The sequence below is a fragment of the Mustelus asterias genome, chromosome 1, assembly GCF_964213995.1.
Source record: "Mustelus asterias chromosome 1, sMusAst1.hap1.1, whole genome shotgun sequence".
Classification (NCBI taxonomy): domain Eukaryota; kingdom Metazoa; phylum Chordata; class Chondrichthyes; order Carcharhiniformes; family Triakidae; genus Mustelus; species Mustelus asterias.
In genome coordinates, this window is record NC_135801.1 from 121,858,235 (window position 1) to 121,872,846 (window position 14,612).

General features: G+C 42.9%; 1 protein-coding gene across 1 annotated transcript in view; it reads right to left on the minus strand.

Moving 5' to 3' along the window:
* Window positions 1-2,324: 2,324 nt before the first annotated feature.
* The window catches only part of asah1b (N-acylsphingosine amidohydrolase (acid ceramidase) 1b), a 40,267-nt gene continuing 27,979 nt past the window's right edge, over window positions 2,325-14,612 (minus strand). Inside the window, exons 11-14 of the mRNA XM_078217904.1 lie at window positions 12,659-12,790; window positions 12,417-12,540; window positions 10,917-10,973; window positions 2,325-3,031 (exon numbers count right to left, since the gene is read on the minus strand). Of these exons, the coding sequence (XP_078074030.1) occupies window positions 2,942-3,031; window positions 10,917-10,973; window positions 12,417-12,540; window positions 12,659-12,790 (403 nt within the window). The 3' untranslated portion in view covers window positions 2,325-2,941. The remainder of the gene's footprint in view (window positions 3,032-10,916; window positions 10,974-12,416; window positions 12,541-12,658; window positions 12,791-14,612) is intronic.

Consider the following 14,612-nt stretch of genomic DNA (forward strand, 5'->3'; position numbering starts at 1 on the left):
AGGATCCATTCCTGGAATACAAGCGAGAACACAGCTGCCTTTTCTCTATTGTAGATCATCTGAAACCCCTCACCTCCAACAGAGTGCAAAGGGCAATTTGGGATAGGCAATAAATGATGGCCTACTCAGCAATGCCCACATCCCATGAAATAATTTTTAAAAACCAATCAATATGTGGGATCCCAGTGTGTGCCGACATGATGGGCTGAAAGGCCTCTTTCTGCACTGTTAAGACTCTGTGCTGTGTTAGTTTGTCGCCCAGATTTTTAGAAATTTCTAGGCCTGCAGGCTCACAATTGTTTCAGAAGAGGGCACTATCTTACTGGCCATGAAAAGATTTGCATGTATCACCCAACATACAACTGCTGCTCACTACATGCAGCTGGATTGTCAATTACAACATTTTTAACACAGCTGTAGTTATCAGTTCCTATGTCATTTTCTGTAAACTACAAAGGAAATAAAACAACACCCTGTCATATTTGCAGGGAGTTGAATAAAGGTGCAAAATTTAAATATTGAACAGATGTGCTGATAAGCTGCATTCTGAAAAACATCTCCTCAGTGAGTCTTCAATTATTTCTTATTTGGTTGATTGGTTGTTAATTAGTGCCCCGGGCAGCATTCTGAATGTACACAGCATGAACTACATGTGTGCGCAGCTACTCTATTTGAAAGACTGGTCCCTGGACATTTTCTGTGTTTCTTATTATTACAAGTAGCACAGTCAGGAAGATGGATCTGGCAAATCAGCTTCATTTGACAGGAGAGAACCCGCAGAGCGGTGTTTTCTGGCAGGGTTTGAGTTTGTCATCTTCAGTCAATTAGTACCCATCACATCTGCTCATTTAAAAATTGTCACCAGATAAAGGCATCTCTGAGCTTCAGCATGTGCCAGCCACGGCTAATCAGTAACTTTACTCCATATACCTGCCTAGATTTGGTAACCCTTGATCGCCTTCGCCCAACACAAATCTATCAGTCCCCACAGGTTTGGGGGTGGGTGGGGGCTGTAGAATGTGGGAGTCCAGCCAGGAGTGCACTGGAATAGTTTACAGGTAACAGAACGAGAATGCGTGTCCTCTTTTTTAATTCATTCATGGGACACAGATGCCACTGACTGGCCAGCATTTATTGCCTATCCCTAATTGCCCTTGCTTAGAGGGCAGTTGAGAGTCAATTGCATTGCTGTGGCTCTGGAGTCACATGTAGGCCAGACTAGGTAAAGGACGGCACATTTGCTTCCCTAAAGGACATTAGTGAACCAGATGGGTTTTTCCAACAGTCGGCAATGGTTTCATGGTCACCAGTAAATTCTTAATTCCAGATATTTTATATTGAATTCAAATTCTACCATCTGCCGTGGTGGGATTCAAAACCGGGTCTCCAGAACCTTAGCTGAGTTTCTGGATTAATAGTCTAGCGATAATACCACTAGGCCATCGTCTCAACACGGTTGAGCTGAGACAGGAGTTGGGTGATGTTGGTGGAAGTAGTGAAGGTACGAGTGATGCCCTGACGTTCCTCTTCTGTAGCTATGCCTCCTTCTCTTAGTTTACTTTCAAACAGAAAAATGTATTAGTACCAGTAATGATGCTGGGGACAAAAAGAAAATTGACACCAGCTTTTACAGTACAAAGGCAAGATAAATTAGTGTCAGCAAGAAAACTGACCCATCTAAAAGCTACCTCTGTGCAGCTTAGCGAATGTGGACACCGATGGGTAAGATTTGAGAATTTTGTAGCAGCATAAGGCTAGAAATTTCTTCCTACATTTTCTCAAAGGCCCACTGGTCCAGCATAATGGTTTTTGTCCCATTAGCCTGCAATGTCTTGCTGCGCCAATTGGTGGGACATTCCAGAAATGTCTCACCTTAATCTACAAATCTCTTGCAGCTCCTCTCCTACTTGACACTATTCATCAAGTACATCTCTTGTCCATTGTAAAACACCTTGCCCTTGTGTTGAGCTTCATCTATTAACTTTTGTCTAGGTTTCACTATATTTTTATGGTTCCTTTACCGGGCTTGACTTGTCCAGTTATCTGCAAACATGACCAACTTTCATTGCGTTTCCAAATCAAGAGTGGCCCCAGCAATAACCCCTGGGGCATTCTACTGAATAAACTTCCACTATAATTTATTTCTCTAGTATTTGCTGCTTTCTCGTGCAGCCAGGGTTGAACAGCGTTTTCACATTTTACACTGATGAAGGGTTGGAAATTTCATGTGGGGCTATTACCGAACCAGAACTACACTGCAAAATTGACAGCCTAATTAATCTACAGATGAAAGGTTAGTTAAGAAATGAGTAATGATAAAATTTAACTGAGAAACAATTACACTTAGATTTATTCATATCAGTTTAACACATTTAATAATTCAAAACAATTTAAGTGATGATTTTGTACACAACCAAGTTTGTTGGTTGTACAACTGTAACCAACTTCCAAGCAGCTTATCTGACAGTGACAATATCCAACATTCACTAAAATATACATTCTATTCAGATGAAGACGTTTCATTCTTTTGTCTCTTCTACAGTAAATTAACACCAAACTTAAATCAACTCACCTTTTAAATGGAAATCTAAATAAGCAAAGTTTTATCATTAATGCTAAATCAAATAAGTTACTGATTAGTGCCAAAAATTCAATTTATAGGATTTCTGTTCAATATCGTCCTGACATACTAGAAGTAATCTTCAATAGAAAAAAGGTTTAAATTGAAGTTTACAAAGTTAAATTATACAACATTTCTTTACTTTTACATTTTAGCATATTTAAAGCTAAGCATAAGTGCCCACGTACCAAGATAAGTTTAATTTGCACGTTATGGAATTTCAGTGCCATTGGAAACGTAGTACATTTATCTGCAGCTTGATCAGCTCGTCTTTGTTCAGATCCAGCTGTCAAATTCCACACTGAAGTCTTGTGCAGAGTTCTACCATGGCATACACGGGTCTGGACAGTCACGGAGGTAAGATTCAAATGTTCCTTCAGAGATTTCCATCAGAGTAGTATATGTAGTCAACTGTGAAATGCAAACATTATTACAAAATCTCTTGGACTCTCTCGGTTCAACCTCAATACCTGTCTGTAAACAATATTTAGATGAATGAACTCGCGCATACAGCAAAACTTAGAAAGCCAAATCACAATTTCAAAGACATCTGATTCAAGTGATGGAAGCATTATAAAGAACAAAGAAAATTACAGCATAGGAGCAGGCCCTTCGGCCCTGCACTGACCATGCTGCCCGACTGAACTAAAAATCCCTACTCTTCTGGGGACTGTATCCCTCTATTCCCATCCTATTCATGTATTTGTCAAGACGCTCCTTAAAAGTCATTATCGTATCTACTTCCACTACCTCCCCCGGCAGTGTTCCAGGTACCCACCACCTTCTGTGTAAAAAAAAAAAAAATTTCCTTTCAATGTTGCCCCCCTCACCTTAAACTGGACGTCACGGTAGCACAGTGGTTAGCACTGCTGCTTCACAGCTCCAGGGACCTGGGTTCGATTCCCGGCTTGGGTCACTGTCTGTGTGGAGTTTGCACATTCTCCTCGTGTCTGCGTGGGTTTCCTCCCACAGTCCAAAGATGTGCGGGTTAGGTTGATTGGCCATGCTAAAAAATTGTCCCTTAGTGTCCAGAGATGTGTAGGTTAGAGGGATTAGCGGGTAAATGTGTAGGGATATGGGGGTCGGGCCTGGGTGGGATTGTGGTCGGTGCAGACTCGATGGGCCGAATGGCCTCCTTCTGCACTGTAGGGTTTCTATGATTTCTATGATTCTATGCCCCGTAGTAATTGACTCTTCCACCCTGGGAAAAAGCTTCTGACTATCCACTCTGTCCATGCCTCTCATAATCTTGTTGACTTCTATCAGGTCTCCCCCTCAACCTCTGTCATTCTAGTGAGAACAAACCAAGTTTCTCCAACCTCTCCTCATAGCTTCTTATATTCAAGAAGCAATCCAGCAGATACTCACTATTCTCAGTATTAAGCTGAGGAAAGCCATTTTTTCCAGAAAGATACAGAGTTCTATCCAACTATGTAAAAAAAAATCCACAATTCTTTTCAAAAGTTTGTTTTGTGCATTGATTAGTGCGAGAAGAATTTCATAACATCGGCCCCAAATCTGCCTTTTATTCATCTGAAATTAGTGTTCATGCATTTTTTAGCCCTTTGATATTAGTGGTTGGTTAGAAATTTCTTTTTTCTGAACTAATTCCAAGACATGAATGCCTTTGGTCATGAGTTCAGTTTGACCTCCAGCACTTGCTGCAAATTAAGTCAGTAAGAAAATTGTGTGTTGATGAACTATGTAAAATTGGAAATGAGGAAGTGTTAATGTGGAAACCACATACTTGCTCGAGACTGGAAAAGTGAGTAAGGGGCTTTGGACAATAATTTATGAGCAGAAAAAATCTAAACAGGACTCAAAGTGACTGGAGACTATCCAATATTAATAGCAATAATGACAAATAGGGCAAAAAACAAAATTCCACTTCAGGAGTTCCATCAAATTTTTCCATTAGCATTATTCAACACGAGCTTTACCAGTTTGATTTATCACAGAAATGTGATTAGGTACTATTAAAAACAACAAATGGACTTGAAAGGGAAGCTTGATGAATGGACCAAATCACTGTTGCGCTGAGCTAAAACAGAAAGTAACTTGTCTGCTCGAGAAAATAAATCCTGACCCAAAAATGTCATTTATTGTTACAGCATTTTGTTGTAACTAACTGGGGGAGAGTGAGCGAGCACGTGAGTGAGAGAACATAAAACAACCATTTTAAAATGTGCATAATCACTGAAAGTGGCAGGACACATGGAGAGCACTTAATAAAGCACATAGTATTCTGGGCTTTATTAACAGGGGCATAGAGTGAAAGAGCAAGAAGGCTATGCTGAACTCAGACAAGACACTAGCTGGAACTCAGCTGGAGTATTGTGTACATTTCTAGGTGCCACACTACAGGATGTGAATGCATTGGAGAGAGTGCACAAGAGGTTCAAAGAGGATCCTTCCAGGGATGAGAAACTTCAGTTATGAGGGTAGATTGGAGAGGTTGAAACTCTTCTGCTTGGAGAGTAAAAAGCCGAGGGGAAATTTGACATATGTTCAAAATCATGAGGGGGCTGGACAGCATAGATAGAGAGAAATGGTCTACACTTAACTTACTGGCGAAAGTGATTGGCGGTTGCAGGTCACATTTGCATAAGTGCAGTCACTGTGACCAGAAGGTGGTTTGTGGAGGAGCTGCTGTGAAGGGACAGTTAAACACCAAACACTACTTCAGTGTTTCCCTCCCTGCCTCCTCCTCTAACCAAAACAAACCTGGCCTTTTGGCTAAGATCAAGTGTAGTATCAACATGCTGTGCTTGGTTGAAGTCATTAGGTTACATTTTAGCTTCATTTGAAGCAATTTTTAAAAGTGGCATCTTGGCCTTTTGGCTAAGATGTAAATGAGATCAAGCCTTGGAGGAGGAGCTATGCCTACTCCAATGAGCTTGGATCATGTAGATCAAGCCCAAGACAGGAGATGAGAGCCCTGTCTTGTCAGCTTGGATTGGGAATGTCTCAACTTGTTGAGACTCTGAATTGAACTTGATTTGATTGAATTGGAATAAAAACAAAAAACAAAAAAAAAAGTTGGGAGGAGGACCACGAGCAAGGGAGAGGGGAGTTGCAATTTTAAAAAAATATCCGTATAAGGGAGGTATGGCAGCTAGGGCCGTGGCATGCTCCTCTTGCCAGATGTGGGCAATTAGGGAGCAATCTAGTCTCCCCGAGAACTTTGTCTGCAGGAAGTGTGTTCAGTTGCAGCTCCTCACAGACCGCATTGTTCGGTTGGAGCAGCAGGTGGATGCACTGCGGAGCATACAGGAGGCAGAGAGTGTGATAGACACTAGTTACAGGAAGGTTGTCACACCACATGTTCAGACAGGTAGATGGGTGACTGCCAGGAGAGGCAGGCAGGTGGTGCAGGAGTCTCCTGTGTCTATTCCCCTTTCAAACAGGTATACCGTTTTGGATACTGTTGAGGGGGATAGCCTGTCAGGGGGAGATACCAGCAGTAGCCAGGCCTGTGACACCACAGCTGGTTCCGCTGTGGGACAGGGTCGGGCAAAGAGCAAGCGAGCAGTAGTAATAGGGGACTCGCTAGTTAGAGGCACAGACAGGTGTTTCTGTGGCCACAATCGAGGCTCCAGGATGGTGTGTTGCCTCCCTGGTGCCAGGGTCAAGGACGTCTCTGAGCGATTGCAGGACATTCTTAAGGGGGAGGGTGAGCAGCCAGAGGTGGTTGTACAAATTGGTACCAACGACAGAGGTGGGAAAAGGGATGTGGTCCTGAAATGTGAATATAGAGAGTTAGGCAGAAGGCTAACGTGCAGGACCTCAAAGATAGTAATTTCAGGACTACTATCGCTGCCACGTGCTAGTGAGAGCAGGAATAGGAGGATTAGGCAGATGAATGCCTGGCTTGAGAGCTGGTGCAGGGGGCAGGGATTTAGATCATTGGGATCTTTTCTGGGGAAGGACTGATCTGTTCAAGAGGGATGGGTTACATTTGAACTGGAGGGGGATTAACATCCTGGCGGGGAGATTTGCTCGAGCTACTCGGGAGGGTTTAAACTAGTTTGGCAGGGGGGTGGGATCCAAAGCAGTAGGGAGACAGAAGAGAAGTTTGAGGACTGCACGGAAGTTAAAGCGAGCACATTAATTAGTAAAGGCAGTGTCAGTAATCCTAGTACCAGACAGAAGCAAGACAGAGAGCAAGGGAAGTCCAGATTAAACTGCATTTATTTCAATGCAAGAGGCCTGACGGGCAAGGCAGATGAACTCGGGGTATGGATGGGTACGTGGGACTGGGATATTATAGCAATTACTGAAACATGGCAGCTTAATGTTCCAGGGTACAGATGCTATAGGAAAGATAGAACAGGAAGTAAGAGAGAAGGGGGGGTTGCACTTTTGATTAGGGAAAGCATCACGGCCGTACTGAGGGGGGATATATCCGAGGGTTCGGCCACTGAGTCTATTTGGGTAGAACTGAGAAATAAGAAGGGGGAAATAGTCCCCAAATAGTCAGCGGGAAATTGAGGAGCAAATATGTAAGGAGATTACAGATAACTCCAAGAAAAATAGGGTGGTAATAGTCGGAGATTTTAATTTTCCCATCATTGACTGGGACAGCCATAGTATTAAAGGGTTGGATGGAGAGAAATTTGTTGTGTATTTAGGAGGAATTTCTCATTCAGTATGTGGATGGCCCGACTAAAGAGGGGGCAAAACTTGACCTCCTCGTGGGAAATAAGGAAGGGCAGGTGACACAAGTGTTAGTGAGGGATCACTTTGGGACCAGTGACCATAATTCTATTAGTTTTAAGATAGCTATGGAGAATGATAGGTCTGTCCCAAAAGTTAATATTCTAAATTGGGGCAAGGCCAATTTTGATGGTATCAGGCAGGAACTGTCAAAAGTTAATTGGGGGAGTCTGTGGGAAGGCTAAGGGATGTCTGGTAAGTGGCATGCTTTCAAAAGGGTGTTAACTAGGGTTCAGGGTAAACACATTCCTCAGAGTGAAGAGCAAGGCTGGCAGAAATCGGGAACCCTGGATGACTGGGGATATTGAGGCCCTGGTCAAGAAGAAGAAAGAGGCACATGACGTGCACGGACAGCTGGGATCAAGTGAATCTCTTGTAGAGAATAGGGGGTGTAGGAGTAGAGTTAAGAGAGAAATCAGGAGGGCAAAAAGGGGACACAAAATTGTTTTGGCAGATAAGGCAAAGGAGAATCCAAAGAGCTTCTACAAATACATAAAGGGCAAAAGAGTAACTAGGGAGAGACTAACTTAAGGATCAACAAGGTCATCTATGTGCAGATCCACAGGAGATGGGCGAGATCCTAAATGAATATTTCTCATTAGTATTTACTGTTGAGAAAAGCATGGATGTTAGGGAACTTGGGGAAATAAATATTGATGTCTTGAGAAGTGTACATATTTCAGAGAAGGAGGTGCTGGAAGTCTTAAAGTGCATCAAGGTAGATAAATCTGTGGGACCTGATGAGGTATCTCCCAGGACGTTGTGGGAGGCTAGGGAGGAAATTGCGGGTCCCCTAGCCGAGATATTTGAATCATCGATAGTCACGGTGAGGTGCCTGAAGACTGGAGTGTGGCAAATGTTGTGCCTTTGTTTAAAAAGGGCTGCAGGGAAAAGTCTGGGAACTACAGGCCAGTTAGCCTCGCATCTGTGGTGGGTAAATTGTTGGAAGGTATTTTGAGAGACAGAATCTACAGGATTGAGAGATGCAAGGACTGATTAGGGACAGTCAACATGGCTTTGTGAGCAGAAAATCACATCTCACAAATTTAATTGAGTTTTTTGAAGGGGTAGCCAAGAAGGTAGATGAGGGCAATGCAGTTGATGTTGTCTACATGAACTTTAGCAAGGCCTTTGACAAGGTACCGCATGGTAGCTTGTTGCGTAAGGTTAAATCTCACGGGATCCAGGGTGAGTATCTAAATGGATACAAAATTGGCTTCTTGACAGAAGCCAGAGGGTGGTTGTAGAGAGTTGTTTTTCAAACTGGAGGCCTGTGACCAGCGGTGTGCCTCAGGGATCAGTGCTGGGCCCACTGTTATTTGTCATTTATATTAATGATTTGGATGAGAATATAGGGGGCATGGTTAGTAAGTTTGCAGATGACACCAAGATTGGTGGCATGGTGGACAGTGAGGAAGGTTATCTCTAATTGCAGCAGGATCTTGATCAATTGGGCCAGTGGGCTGACGAATGGCAGATGGAGTTTAATTTAGACAAATGCAAGGTAATGCATTTTGGTAGATTGAACCAGGGCAGGACTTACTCAGTTAATGATAGGGCGTTGGGGAGAGTTACAGAACAAAGAGATCTAGGGGTACATGTTCATAGCTCCTTGAAAGTGGAGTCACAAGTGGACAGAGTGGTGAAGAAGGCATTCGGCATGCTTGGTTTCATCGGTCAGAGCATTGAATACAGGAGTTGGAATGTCTTGTTGAAGTTGTACAAGACATTGGTAAGGCCACACTTGGAATACTGTGTGCAATTCTGGTCACCCTATTATAGAAAGGATATTATTAAACTAGAAAGAGTGCAGAAAAGATTTACTAAGATGCTACCGGGACTTGATGGATTGAGTTATAAGGAGAGGCTGAATAGACTGGGACTTTTTTCTCTGGAGCGTAGGAGGCTGAGGGTTGACCTTATAGAGGTCTATAAAATAATGAGGGGCATAGACAAAGGTAGATAGTCAATGTCTTTTCCCAAAGGTCGGGGAGTCTAAAACTAGACGGCATAGGTTTAAGGTGAGAGGGGAGAGACACAAAAGTGTCCAGAGGGGCAATTTTTTCACACAGAGGGTGGTGAGTGTCTGGAACAAGCTGCCAGAGGTAGTAGTAGAGGCGGGTACAATTTTATCTTTTAGAAAGCATTTAGATAGTTACATGGGTACGATGGGTATAGAGGGAAATGGGCCAAATGCAGGCAATTGGGATTAGTTTAGGGGTTTAAAAAAAAAAAAATAAGGGCGGCATGGACAAGTTGGGCCGAAGGGCCTGTTTCCATGCTGTAAACCTCTTTGGCTCCAAGACCCGTAAAAGGATCAAGAACAAGAGGGCACAGATTTAATGATTTTCAAAAGAAGAAAATGTGATGTCCTCTCACCACAAGTGGTTTGTGTCTGGACGAGCTGTCTGGAAGTGTGATAGAGGCAGGTTCAATCAAAGCATTTAAGAGGGCATTAGATGATTACTTGAATAGAAACAATGTGCAGGGTATGGGGACAAGGCAGGGAATTGTTACTAATTCACAATGCTCGTTTAGAACCATAGAAAATTACAGCTCAGAAACAGGCCTTTTGGCCCTTCTTGTCTGTGCCGAACCATTTTATGCCTAGTCCCACTGACCTGCACTTGGACCATATCCCTCCACACCCCCCTCATCCATGAACCCGTCCAAGTTTTTCTTAAATGTTAAAAGTGACCCCGCATTTACCACTTTATCCGGCAGCTCATTCCACACTCCCACCACTCTCTGCGTGAAGAAGCCCCCCCTAATATTCCCTTTAAACTTTTCTCCTTTCACCCTTAACCCATGACCTCTGGTTTTTTTCTCCCCTAGCCTCAGCGGAAAAAGCCTGCTTGCATTCACTCTATCTATACCCATCAAAATCTTATACACCTCTATCAGATCTCCCCTCAATCTTCTACGCCCCAGGGAATAAAGTCCCAACCTATTCAATCTCTCTCTGTAACGGAGCTTCTCAAGTCCCGGCAACATCCTTGTGAACCTTCTCTGCACTCTTTCAATCTTATTTACATCCTTCCTGTAACTAGGTGACCAAAACTGTACACAATACTCCAAATTCGGCCTCACCAATGCCTTATATAACCTTACCATAACACTCCAACTTTTATACTCGATACTCCGATTTATAAAGGCCAATGTACCAAAGGCACTCTTTACGAGCTGGTGTTTGGAGAGCTGGTGCAAGGGGAGGCGATGGCCCAGTGGTATTATCACTAGACTATTAATCCAGAAACTCAGCGAATGTTCTGGGGACCCTGGTTCGAATCCCACCACGACAGATGGTGAAATTTGAAAAAAATATCTGGAATTAAGAATCTCCTGATGGCCATGAAACCATTGCTGATTCTCGGAAAAACCCATCTGGTTCACTAATGTCCTTTAGGGAAGGAAATCTGCCATCCTTACTTGATCTGGTCTACATGTGACTCCAGAGCCACAGCAACGTGGTTGATTCTCAACTGCCCTGGGAGGGCAACTGGGGATGGGCACTAAATGCTGGCCAACCAGCGACGCCCATGTCCCATGAATGAATTTTTAAAAATCAGTTTGTACTCACCTTATTGAGAACAGGTTTTGTTGTTAAAACATCATAAATAGTTTCTATGGAAATATTCTGAAAAAAAATAATAAATGCGTCCCGTTACACTTTAATTAAGCAAGCTGCATCATCCCCACAAAAACTATCCAGTTTATAGATATCTAAAATTACCACATCTTCAAAACACAACATTCACTTGTCAGGTGCCACTCAATCAAATCAATATGGAATAAAAAGTGTTCAAATGTTACCAACTCTGTCTGGAAAATTATTAGAAATTGCTAACTTTGTAAACATGCTTTTATTTGTTTGATAAAAATATATAAATTTTTAATTCATCTTTTTCCTGAATAAATTTGCACTGAATATTTTGTGGAAGACTTTAAATTCCCCTTGATCAGCTGAATGTGCGTCAGACAGGGTTAGGTTGATTGGCCATGCTCAATTGCCCTTTAGTGTCAGGGGGATTAGCATGGTACAGGGTTTGGGTGGAATTGTTGTTGCTGCAAATTCTATGGGCTGAATGGCCTCCTTCTGCCCTGTAAGGATTCTGTGATTCTACGATATACACTTAAAGCATTGTTTCACTTTAACATTTGCCAATATATGTGTTTAATGTTGGCAGTTTCATTTTAACATAGTTTGTCATAGACTCGCTTGTCCATGACCTGTCTGCTCAGATGACTTTTCTCAGTCTCTCTTCCTCCTGCTCCTGGCCTTGCCAACGTCCCCTGCTGACTCCCCCCATTGTTTCTCCTGGGCTTGTTGACTTCCCATCCTGCCCTCATTTGTGAAGTTAACCCTCCCCCCATCCAAGTCCTCGGAGTCTGTTCCTCAGTGGCTCCTGCCTCTTGGGGTCCCTCCCAAACTCAAATATATCCTGTGCTCCATCTACTGGCAGGGGCTGGTCAGTGCAGGTAGCTGCTAACTACACTGACCAACTACTGCCACCAGATGGAGCCTGGTCAATCTAAAAGTACTGATGAGAAGATGAACTCTTTTTAGGGAGAATTTAGTTGGTGTATATACATTTTATTTTACAAGTTATTTCAGCTAGAATACAGAGTGCTGCATGTGTAAGGTATGCAGTATTTCAACTTGCATCTTGTTTTTCACTGGGCGGGAATTGTCCGAAGAAACCTAACTTTGACTTCCCTATGGGAACTTACGATTCACTTAAAATTGCAATTTTTGTAAATGCAATCACAACGAAAGTGAGGACTTACTGAACCCATCTCACAGGTGGAAGTGGAAAGCAGGCCAGCGTTCCCTGCGAATTAGGGGCAGAAATAGGCCATTCAGCCCCTCAGGCATGCCCCGCCATTCGATAAGATCATAGCTGATCTGTGTGTGCTTTGAATTCCACATTCCCATCCATCCCTGATCAGGAGTTAATTTATTTATACCTATGTTTGGGAGTTCAGAAGACAACAATTTCCTGCATAGACTGCTTGGTAAGATAGCTTCATAGATTATAACCCAGGTCTCACTAGTGTCAGTTATCAATAAAGGACTTACAGCTTGTGTTGTTTGATTCATGCATTTCATTGCAGGAGTTCTACGATTATCAAGAAACAGTGGATCCTTCCAGTGGTCGTAGTTTGTTTCCAGCACATACCAGGTACCCTGCTTAAGGTCGAGACTAGTTTGTACAAAATACATGAATTAACATCAAACACCAGCAAGGTTACCATGAAGCAATGTTGCACTTATTTTAAAATATAGACCATACAGTAGCCTGACCATTTTGATAGACTTACTCCCAGATATCCAGACTAGCTGTCCTTGAGCGTGTGATTACACAGCCTTCCCCTGACTTGTTGCCACCTAGTATGAAGTAAGCAGGTGCCAGCATTTTTGTTTTGGCTAATTGGTCCTTGGCTTGTGTGTAACTGCAAGAGGAAAGTTTGGCAAGTAAACACATTTCATCAAATTCAACTCAGACAGTTTACCGATTCTCGCGTAAAACAAAGGGTCTGCCCGGTGAAAAACAATGTTTATTTCACACTACTGATGGAGATACTCAGCTTGTGGCTTTAACATTTGGATCATAGAGTTTGCCTTTGAAGGGATTATTTCAGGATGAAATAATCCCTTCAAAGTGTCCTCTGTTTGAACAGAGGGAAATATGATAGGATGAGGGATGAATTGGCGAAGGTAGACTGGGAGAGCAGGCTGGCAGGTAGGATAGCTGAGGAACAGTGGAGGATTTTTAAGGAGATCCTTTTCAGTTCTCAGCAAAAATATATTCCAGCAAAAAACAAGGATTGTAAGAAAAGGGAGAACCAGCCGTGGATAACGAAGGAAATAAAGGAGAGTATTAAAATAAAAACAGCTGCGTACAGAGTGGCCAAAAATAGTGGAGAAACAAGTGATTGGGAAAAATTTAAGAAACAACAAAGAGAGACTAAGAAAGCGATAAAGAAAGGAAGGATAGACTATGAAGCTAGGCTAGCAATTAATATAAAAAATGATAGTAAAAGTTTTTATAAATATATAAAAAGGAATAGAGTGGCTAGAGTGAATGTTGGACCCTTGGAGGACGAGAGGGGGGAGTTAATAGTGGGAAATGAGGATATGGCTGAGTCTTTAAATAAGTTTTTTGTGTCGGTCTTCACGGTGGAGGACACAAATAGTTTGCCAAATATTAACGATAGAGGGTTGGCAGCAGGAGAAATACTTAATACAATTAATGTTACCAGAGAGGCAGTGCTGGGTAGACTAATGGGACTGAAGGTGGACAAGTCCCCGGGTCCGGATGGAATGCATCCCAGGGTATTGAAAGAAATGTCCGAGGTAATAGTGGATGCGTTAGTGATTATTTATCAAAACTCGTTGCATTCTGGGGTAGTGCCGGTTGATTGGAAAACGGCTAATGTTACGCCGCTGTTTAAAAAAGGAAGGAGACAAAAGGCGGGTAACTATAGGCCGGTCAGCTTAACGTCTGTAGTAGGGAAAATGCTGGAATCCATTATTAAAGAGGAGATAGCAGGGCATCTGGATAGAAATGGTTCGATCAATCAGACGCAGCATGGATTCATGAGGGGAAAGTCGTGCTTGACGAACATGTTGGATTTTTATGAAGATGTGACTAGGGCGGTTGATGGAGGAGAACCGGTGGATGCGGTGTTTTTGGATTTCCAAAAGGCGTTTGATAAGGTGCCCCATAAAAGGCTGCTGAAGAAGATTAGGGCACACGGAGTTGGGGGTAGTGTGTTAAAGTGGATTGGGGACTGGCTATCCGACAGGAAGCAAAGAGTCGGAATAAATGGGTGTTTTCCAGTTGGAGGAAGGTAACTAGTGGCGTGCCGCAGGGATCGGTACTCGGGCCGCAACTATTTACCATTTATATAGATGATCTGGAGGAGGGGACGGAGTGTAGGGTAACGAAGTTTGCAGACGACACAAAGATAAGTGGAAAAGTGAATCGTGTGGAGGACGGAGAAGATCTGCAGAGAGATTTGGACAGGCTGAGTGAGTGGGCGAGGATATGGCAAATGGAGTATAACGTTGATAAATGCGAGGTTATACACTTTGGAGGAAATAATAACAAATGGGATTACTATCTCAATGGAAACAAATTAAAACATGCTACCGTGCAAAGGGACCTGGGGGTCCTTGTGCATGAGACGCAAAAGCCCAGTCTGCAGGTACAACAGGTGATCAAGAAGGCAAATGGGATGTTGGCCTATATTGCGAGGGGGATAGAATATA